At 50.3% G+C, this 10,222-nt stretch overlaps 1 protein-coding gene across 1 annotated transcript in view; it reads left to right on the top strand.

Moving 5' to 3' along the window:
- The first annotated feature begins 3,108 nt into the window (after positions 1-3,108).
- Nudt3 (nudix hydrolase 3) overlaps positions 3,109-10,222 on the top strand; it is a 45,889-nt gene continuing 38,775 nt past the window's right edge. The window contains exon 1 of the mRNA XM_021220963.2: positions 3,109-3,478. Within this exon, the coding sequence (XP_021076622.1) occupies positions 3,380-3,478 (99 nt within the window). The 5' untranslated portion in view covers positions 3,109-3,379. The remainder of the gene's footprint in view (positions 3,479-10,222) is intronic.

Raw genomic sequence — 10,222 nt, 5'->3', positions numbered from 1 at the left:
AGTGAGTTCCAGGACAGCCAGAACTACACAGAGAAACACTGTCTCGAAAACAAACAAACAAACAAAACAAAACAAAAAAATACCTGGATCCCTAACCAAGTTAGAAATCCTGTTGGAGAAAATTCCTGAAGAGCTGTTTTCCCTCTCCAGAGATTTCTGGAAGCTCAGCTCTCACTAGAGGAAAATTCTAAAGAACTGCCATTACTTTCTGCTAGCTCCTCTCCTGCAGAGCAAAAGTACAGTGTTCTGTTTGCATGCATATCAGTTCAGTCATCTACTGCAGGCGTCTAGGAGACAGCAAGTGTACATTTTCTCTTAACAAAGCAAGAGATCTCAGAGATCTGTCTGCCTTGGTTGGGCACAGACAATAAGGTAGTTGGGTGGGAGCCTGCCCTGAAGTTACCATTTCCACCATGCCTGGGCCTAACCTTACTCTGTCCTAGGCTAACCTGAACTCAGGAATCCATCTGCCTTTGTAAGCATACAAAAATCTTAGCTGGGTGGGATCTCCTTTGATCACCATTCCCTAAATCTCTTTATCTCCTTCCTTAGTAATTTTCTACCAAGTTGGTTCAGAGTGTAGCTGCTTTTGTTCCTTTAGATTCGTGAGGCTCCTCATATAATTCACTTTGCATAGCTGAGAAATTATATATTCTGAAGTCTTGTATTTAGAGTTCTTTCCTGTAGCCTTAAGGGCTGTCCTGAAGGCCCCACTGTTTACCATTTTGCTGAGACATAGCCACACCCTCGACTCCTGGACTTGTGCTGTTTCTAATTATCATGGAGTTGTTAATGTTAACAGGGAGGTCATCCCTTGGAAGGAAAGAGTCCTCCACGGCTAGTACTGGTTCCAGGAAATATGTACGTTATTACACAGGCAAGCCTTACATATGAACGTTATTACACAGACAAACTTTATGTCCACAGCAGTCATTGACACTCATGAAGGCTTACAATGGGGCCATGTCCCAAGGGCAGGAACCCAGTCACTCTGTCCCCACCAAAGCCACACCAGGCTCAGCAAGGGACTAAGAAGCAACATTTATGGAAGCTATAAATCAAATGGGAATCTCAAATTCTGAGGAGAATCCACAAGAAGCATCAATAGGCATAATTCTGTTTTTTTTTTTTAACATTTATTTATTACTATATGTAAGTACACTGTAGCTGTCTTCAGACACACCAGAGGAGCATCAGATCTCATTCCAGATAGTTGTGAGCTACTGTGTGAGTGCTGGGATTTGAACTCAGGACCTCCGGAAGAGCAGTTGGCGCTTTTAACCGCTGAGCCATCTCTCCAGCCCCCTCTGGTTTGTTTTTAAAGATTTATTTTCTGTGTATGTGTGAATGCCTGTCTGTGTGCAGTGCCTACAGAATCTAGGCGATGTTAGAACTGGAGTTACAGGTGGTGGGGAGCCACCTCATGTGGGTACTAAGGACCAGGCTGGGATCTTCTGCAAGACTAGGAAGTGTTCTTAACTGCTGAGCCCCTTTGGAACAGGGTTTCATGTAGCCTAGGCTAGCCAAAAACTTGCTGTGTAGCCAAGGATGGCCTTGAATTCTTGGTCTTCCTGCCTCTGTCTCCACAGTGCTTGGATTACCGCCATTTCCTAGTTCATTTGGAATCTAGAGTTTCATACATACCTGGCAAATTTCAGTTTTAAATTGTATTTGGCTGTTGCTGATAACATCCAGTGCTCCCTGGTCACTTTTGTACATTTTCAGGTACTCCTATCCTCGAGCCACCTCTCCAGCCAGACTTTTAAAATTTTTACTTTATTAGTGTTTTGGCTGCATATATATGTCTGTGTGAAGGAACCGGAGCCACCAGACAGTTGTGAGCTACTATGTGCGGTACCATGTGAGCAACCACATACTGGGAATTGAATCAGGACCTCTGGAAGAACAGCTAGTGTTCTTAATCACTGAGTCATCCTTCCAGCCCCTTCATTTAGTTTTTGAAAAAGTTACAATGTGTGTGGACACATATGTCATAGAGCACATGTGGCGTTGAAGCCAATGGGATCTAGCTCAGGTGGTCAGGCTCCATGGCCTTTTTAAACTGACACATCTCTTGGGCCCTTCTAGATTATTAATGAAGTTTACTACATACAAGATGATAAAAACAGGTAATGGGGGCCAGTCACATATCCCAGAAAGGTCATTTGCAGCCAGGCCTGACCACTTAAGTTCAGTTTCCTGGTCCTGTGTGGTGGGAGAAAACGGATTCGTTTAAGTTACCCTCTGACCTCACAGAAGCAATCATGGCGCACACACCTGTCCCCACACGCGTATGCTTTGGAATTTATTTATAAATCTTGAATGTCTTGACAGAATTTTCTATACGTTTTGCACACGATAATGGTTCCCATTTTGTTGCAGGAACGCTGTACCCCACTTTCACGTTCTCCAAGAGGGTCATCCCAGGGTATCGTCACAGCCAGAAACCATATTTCATGATTTACGTACACGTGCTGTGCACACTCTCGTTGTCTCTCCCCTTCTGTTCCTCCTGTTTAAGAGGATGCCTTTCTCTCTTTTCTTTCTTCCTTCCTTTTTATTTTCTTTTTGCAGCGCTGGGGTTCGAACCCAGTCCCTCAAGCACGCCGCCAGGCAAGTGGCCTGGCCCTGGGCAGCTTTTGCCTTTTTTGCACAAATGGCTGCAGGACGCACCTAAGTCCCCTGACAGCTACCCACTGACCGCAAAGAGCAGAAACACGCCCCGCCCCACTCCTGATCCCCGGCAGCTAAGGTTGACGGCCTGCGGCGAGGGACAGCAGAGCGGCGCTGTCACCCTCCCCGTCCTCTGAGCGGTGCGACCTTGGATCGGGCTGGGCCGCTCACCCGGTGACCTTGGGCGGGCCTCCGCTCTCTGCCCAGCGGCGCCCGGGACCGTGGGGTCGCGGGTGGTGCCCACGCGCCGCGCCTCACCCGGCTTCCGCCGTCCCCGGCCTTACGCTGTCTGCGTAGCGGCCGCGCCAGCTCCCGCGGCCAGCAGCGCAGACGCTCTCCGGCGCCGGGCGCGATTCCCGAACGCCGTCTGCGCTGCGCACGCGCCGCCGTCCGGCGAGCCCGCGTGCCCTTACGCAGCTGACGCAGCGCGTCCAAAATGGCGGCGCGGTCGTCGTCGGGGGCGGCGGCGGTAGAGGGGGCGGCGGCGGCGGCGACGGCGGCCGTGACGGCGGCGCGGGGCCTGGGCCGGGGGCAATGAGGCTGTCCCGCCGCGGCGCCGTGTAGCGGACACACAGACCCTCCTCCCCGCCCTGTCGACCGAGCCTGGGGCGCGCGCGCGCGCGGCCGCCCGCCCGCCCGCCCGCAGCAGGCTCCCCGTCCCTGGACTCCGAGGCCCCGCACGGCACCCCGCACCCGGGCCCGGAGGATGATGAAGCTCAAGTCGAACCAGACCCGCACCTACGACGGCGACGGCTACAAGAAGCGGGCCGCGTGCCTGTGCTTCCGCAGCGAGAGCGAGGAGGAGGTGAGGCGCCCGGCCGGGGGTCGGCGGCGCCCGACGGGGTTTCCTGGGGACAAGGGGGGGGATGGGGAGCGGAATGGAGAGGGCCCGCGGCAGGGGGATGCCATCCGTCGGGGGCCGGCCGCCGTTCGCCCGGGGCAGCGGCTCGGCGCTCGGCACACGTGCACGGGGCGCAGGCCGGCCTTTGTGGCGGAGCGGAGGGTCGCTCCCCTCCGTCCCTCCGTCCCTCCCGTCCGCCCGCCCGCCCGCGGGGTTGCGGCTGACCGAGGGGAGGTGGCTGCGGGCGAGCCCTGGCAGCGGCTTGACAAGCCGGGGCCAGCCGTTCGATTCTAACGTTGAGCTGCTGGGTGGGTCCGTGTGGTGGAGCCCGAAAAGAAAGGGCACTGGACACGGTTGTCGTCGTGGTGGTTATTCATATTGACCGAAACACTTGACGACCATCAAAAGCTGTATTTAGGACGATCGCGGTCCCGACGTTTCTCCCCTGTGCCCAGTAGGATGAGTCGTAGGGTATGCTAGGAAAATAGAACATTTTAGAGTCTTCTTCCTTTTTCTTTAAGGAACTTAAAAAAAATTTTTTTTTCGGCTTCACAAAGCCGTTTCTGTGGTGATGAAGAGAGATTCAGGAAAGGCACGTGGTTTGTAAATCCACAAAGAATAGCTGCTTTGGAAATTCATAAAATGCCTGCAGGGACACATTGCTGTCGTGTGTGTGCACGGTGGTAAGATGGCAGTTAGCTTGAAAACAATGAAGGACAGTGAAACTGAACATGTATTCTCCCGGCCCTCGGCGGTGGGCTGGGGTGGCAAGCCTGCGTCCTGTTGAAATGGGCGACAGGAACTTGACCCATTAGTTATGAAAAGCTCTGATGAAAGGGACGATGGACTACCAGGAATCACTGTCGGGAGAGGAGGAGGAGGAGGAGGATTTAAATGAAAAGAAGGCCTGAAGAAAATCAGTGAAAGCATTCATTGTGCTGTTGAGGGATTGCAAAACAGGCGTTTTGGAAATGTATACTTTGTTACTTTCCTTCATTACCAAAGGTCCCCGAAAGCCCTTTGTAAGCAAGGTCATGTTTTAAATGATGAGCGGGCTTTGGAATCCGTGAGGTAAAACTCTCTGGTGAAGGCTGTTCTAGAAGCTTTGTTCTCTTCATTGTCATATGGGAAGTCAGATGGGATCTGGGCTGTTAACAGGAGGAAAACGAATTAGCATAATGACATGCCTCACTGCAGTGCTGGGGTTAGGTCTGGCCAAGTTTATAAGTAGAAGGCTGTGTAACTTAGTCATGAATACAGCAAGACCGTTTGTTTTAAAAAGATCATCCTAGAGGTGAAAATGTGAATATTTTGGATAAATACTAGAAACTCGAGATCCTTAACAAAGGAACAGCCGATTTTCTAATCTTGGTTGTAAGTTTTACAATGGACCGGCGTCAGCCATGCTTGCTTGCATGCTTTGGCCGTCTATGCCTTGTGTAGGTCAGACCAGGGGTAGGGCTGACTTGGTTTGTTTTTTTTTGGAGCTTTAGATTTTAAACTTGCTGGGCAGTAGTGGACCACGCCTTTAATCCCAGCACTTGGGAGGCAGAGGCAGGTGGATTTCTGAGTTCGAGGCCAGCTTGGTCTACAAAGTGAGTTCCAGGACAGCCAGGGCTACACAGAGAAGCCCTGTCTCGAAAAAACAAACAAACAAACAAAAAGATTTTAAACTGTTAGAAGAAGGGTCAAAGTATCTGCTCCATGGTGGGAGAGCCTTGACTGGACTTCTTTTTGCATATTGGTTTATGAGCAGGACAGTGTGTGACTCTTGAATGATAGGTTCAGTGGCTGTTCAGAGTTTGGTAAGAATAAGAATGTTAGCAGACACGGCTGGTGGTGGACTTGTTCTGTTCAGCACAACAAGCAGGCTTTAACTGAAGCGCCCACTGAGGCGCAGCATCTGTTAGGTGGGATTTACAGATCCACACCCCGAGGGGATTTGGTAGTTTCTTAGTCCTGAGGGATTTTGGATCGCAAAATAATCTCTAAGGTATTGTTTAACTCCCAGATTATATAATTATGTTGGAAGGGAAGTGCTGTGTTAGTCCAGGGAAACTTCTATGTTCTCAGTAACTGTGCCAGGGATTGAAGCGTTGACTGCTACCCCGTGGGGAAAGAAAGTCTCACTGGAGAGGGTATTCAGTCCAATTTTATGTTTTTAATGGGACTATGGCTTTAATCAAAAGAGACTCATTTACAGAATATTACTAGCATGATGCAACAATAGCGTAAGTGCTGATGTGACCTTGATTTTTAAATTTAAGGAGCCAGTGTCAAGAAACAGGCATATATTGTGAAGAAAGAGATTAAAACATTAAAAAAAAAAAATGGACCAAAAATCCCTCAGCACCAGGAAGCTGACGTAGTTCCAGGCCAAGCAGTGAGAGCATCAGAACCCACCCAGGTCAGGACACGCGTCCTTAGCACAGCCACTGAGCTCCACTGTAGGTGAGGTCTCTAAGGAAAAGCAAGCTCCGAGCTGGGGAGGGAGGGAGGGAGGGACGGGATGGGACAGGACAGGACAGGACAGGACAGGCGAGATCTTTGTAGCTGGTTTTCCTGCTGTTAAATTGAAACTGACAGGAAAAAAGTTCCCTGCTTAAGGGTACTGCTAGCTGCCCCTAACATTTCTGTAAATGAGCATTCATGATTGCTGACACAAGTGCCAAGGAGCTGTGAGATGGTGCCTGAGTTACTGCTGTACTCAGCAGCTCTTACCCACCACTCACACCACTCAAGTGCAACTTTGAAGACTGTTGGGCTTAGCCCTGTCTCAGACCTGTCATGGTGGTGGTCCTTAATTCAACGTGAAAGGATCACTCTGTGTATGTGTGTGTGTGTGTGTGTGTGTGTGTGTGTGTGTGTGTGAGGGTGGGGGTGACTTTAGAAACACTGCAAATGTGTGTTATGAAAGAACTTACTGCTCAGTTTCATGCACGGGGCATCCTAGAGAGCTGAACAGTGACTGTAGGACTTGGTGCATAGGCACCTCCCTTGCAGGGTTTTCCAATTTTTATCCCATTTAGAGGCAAGACCCAAGAACAGGTCATTCATGATGTGGGTGGCACAGGAAAGAAAATTAACTTATAAGTCAGTACTTAATTTTGCTTTCATTTGGGTCGATAGTTGTTTTAGAGGCACACCAGAATCCTGGGCTGACCTTGAACTCCTCATCTTCCTGCCTCCACATCTTAAGTGTGGGGAACAGGGCTCAGCTGAAATGCTTACTTTTTTCCTCTCCTTCAGAGCTGAGTGGACCCAGAGCCCCTTGCATTCTATGCTAGTGCTCTGCCACTAAGCCACACCCACAGCCCACAGCTCTGGTTTTTAAAGATTTATTTATTTGTTTTATATGTATGAGTACACTGTCTCTGTCTTCAGACACACCAAAAGAGGGTATCAGATCCCATTACAGATGTGGTTGCTGGGTATTGAACTCAGGACCACTGGAAGAGCAGCCAGTGCTCTTAACTGCTGAGCCATCTCTCCAGGCCTGCAGCTCTGTTTTTATATTGAATTTTTGGCTCTACAAAGAATAGCAAATATACTTTTATGGTTTTTGAATCAGCCATGCCCTTCAGATTGGGTAATGCAGACCATCTTTGTCCCAGGGAGGTAGCTCTTCTTCCCGAGCCTCTGATGAGAACGGGATGTGTGTGTGCTCTCTGCCTTCCTCGTGAGAAGACTGAGGGTGTCTTTAGGGATGGACAGTGATGCATGCTGACCTGAGAAAGGTCACTGATGCTCTGTACGCACCAGGTGACCTTCCAGCGCCTGGGAGAGTCAGAGCAGCAGTGTCTGCTGAGCGAGGCTTAATGCATGTTTAATGTATTGGGGTGTGTAAGTGCTGGGGCCTGCGTCTGCCGTGGCCTGGGGTCCAGGTCAGAGGACCAGCATCAGTATTTGTTTCTGCCATCCTGAGGGGGGCTTTCTTTGCTGCCAGGCAAGTTGGCCTCACACTCGGGGATCCTCCTGTCTCTGCTTCCCCTGACTGTATGTAGGAGGCTTGCAGATGCAGGCCATCCTATCTGGAGTTTGAGGGGCTGCTGGCACCCCAAATGCTTTCTCCTAAGGTCTTTCCATGGGGAGTGCCAGGGCTGCCTGGTGCATTGCTCTTTGGTTTTCTCAAACTTTTTTTTTTTTTTTTTGGATTTTTTTCAAGACACGGTTTCTCTGTGTAGCCCTGGCTGTCCTGGAACTCACTCTGTAGACCAGGCTGGCCTCGAACTCAGAAATCCACCTGCCACTGCCTCCCGAGTGCTGGGATTACAGGCGTGCGCCACCACGCCCGGTGCTTTCCTAGACTTGAGCTCACCCGAGTCGATGGAGTGGGCCGGCTCTGGGGATGCTCTGTGGGTACAGGCTCTGGTGGCCTGAGTGTCTGTCCCTGAAATCCCCAGAGGGATAGTAGGACGTCATTGCTGACCACACCTCCCCACAAGCTCAAAAGAGGACAGCAAAGCCCTGGGCCAGTCCCTGGATGGTACCAGGGCTTCAGCTAGCGCAGGCTTGTGGGGAGGCCTTGCGCTGGGTGTCTCGCCTGGTGTCCAGCATGATAGTGTTCTAAGGTCACAGTGGGGGCGATTCTGCTCTCCATTTCTAAAGTAGTTGTGGGGGCTTTTCTCTGATTTCCCTCCTTCCCACACTTGTTTTCTTGGGTTTGTCTTCTTCATGCAGTCTCAACTATGCTGTCTAGGATGGCCCTTAAACTCAGCGGGGAGACCAGGATGGGCTTGAACTCTCATTGCTCCTGCGTCGTCCAGCCTCACCACAGCTGCCATTTAGAGCCACTCCTTGCCCTCGCCCTGCTTTTTGTTTCTAGATGATTCTTATTTCTCAATCACAAGTCACACATCTGCTGTGTGCAGCCCGCGTCTTTCCTCATCGCCTGGTACAGGTTGGAAGGGCCTCTCCTTGGGAGATTTCCTTTTGAGATACGGGTTTGCTGTGGAGGCTTTTCTTTTCTTTTCTTTTCTTTTCCGAGACAGGGTTTCTCTGTGTAGCCCTGGCTGTCCTGGAGCTCACTTTGTAGACCAGGCTGGCCTCGAACTCAGAAATCCGCCTGCCTCTGCCTCCCGAGTGCTGGGATTAAAGATGTACTCTACCATGCCCAGCTAGGAATACATTTGTTTCATTATTTCTATTGTGAGAGAGAGACAGAGAGAGACAGACAGACAGACAGATAGAGACAGAATGTGTGTGTTTGTATGTGTGGAGGCCATAGGTCACCTGTTAACAGCTGTTGTCTATCTTATATTTTGTTGTTTGTTGAGACAGGGCCTCTCACTGGCCTGGAGCTCACTGGTAACGGTTAAGCTGGCCTGTCAGTGAGCCTCAGAGAGCCACCTGTCTCCACTGCCCCAGTGCTAGGATTATAAATGTGTACACCATGTTCTTTAAAGAAAAAACTCTGGGCTCTGGGTATTAAACTCAGGTCCCTATGATTGTTCATTACCAGTTAAGCCATCTCCCTAGGCGTACCCCCCCCCCCCATATATATAAAACCACACACACATATGCAGTGAGGGAGCATGTGGTTCAGATCACCAAATTTTAGCTTCACATTCAGGGGCTCCTCTTGCCTCTCTAGAGTACAGGAGTATAGCACCACGCCCAGCTTAAAGCACAGTTTTGGAGGACTCTCCTATGGCCTGGTTCCTGTGGACACTTGCAAAGCCCACCGTCTGCCTGCCTGTGTCCGTCCTTTCCTGCTTACCCAGTGGGCCCCTGCCATGGTGGTGCTCTGTCCTGTGCTCCTGCAGTGGGTATCCTCCCTCCCCCCACACCTCACGCCAGCACTTTTCTTTTTCTGAGGTGGGAGTTGAGACAGAGTCTCACTGTGTAGCTCTGGCTGGCCTAGAACTTTTTAGGCTAGGTTGGCCCCAAACTCATAGGGATCCTCCTGCCTCTGTTTCTCCAGTGCTAAGTTTATTGGTGTGTGCCACCTTGCCTGGCCACCATCGCTTTCTGTCTCACTTGACTGTTGTCACAGGTTACTGTGGGAGGGAGCTGGGGAGCTGGCCCAGCAGTGCCCAGCAGTGTGCGATGCTTGCTGCTCTTGCAGACAACCTGAGTTTGGGTCCCTGTGCTCATGGGCAGCTCGTAACCTCGTACCTGCAGCTCCAGGGACCTGCCCCTCTCCTGGCTCTGCAGGTATACAGGCATAAGCGTAAAAAGAAAGTGAATCTTAAAAATAGAGGAGAGAGCCCTACGGCCCTGAGATGCCCCCTTCCCCTTGTGTGGAACTGTTTGTGTGCCATGTCTCCCTCCTTGCTGCCACCATCTCCTGAGCTCTCCAGTCAGGTGCTTCTCTCCAGCGTTTGCTGAAGCTGTTCCTTGCAGGATCCTAAAGGATTTCAAAGTCTTATAACCAATTCCAAGTGTTACTTAATCTTTTAAATATTATTTATTTATTTATTATGTATATGAGTACACTGTAGCTGTCTTCAGACACACCAGAAGAGGCGTCAGATCCCATTACAGATGGTTGTGAGCCACCATGTGGTTGCTGGGACTTGAACTCAGGACTTCTAGAAGAGCAGTTGGTGCCCTAACCGCTAAACCGTCTCTCTGGCCCCTTGATCTTTTGTTTCTTCTGTTCTGATCTATCTATCTTTCTTTCTTTCTTTCTTTCTTTCTTTCTTTCTTTCTTTCTTTCTTTCTTTCTTTCTTTCTTTCTTTCTTTCTTTCTCTTTCTTCCTTCCT

This window comes from Mus pahari, chromosome 21 (assembly GCF_900095145.1).
Source record: "Mus pahari chromosome 21, PAHARI_EIJ_v1.1, whole genome shotgun sequence".
Taxonomy (NCBI): domain Eukaryota; kingdom Metazoa; phylum Chordata; class Mammalia; order Rodentia; family Muridae; genus Mus; species Mus pahari.
The sequence above is the reverse complement of the archived record's forward strand: the minus strand, read 5'-3'. Positions and strand labels throughout refer to the sequence as shown.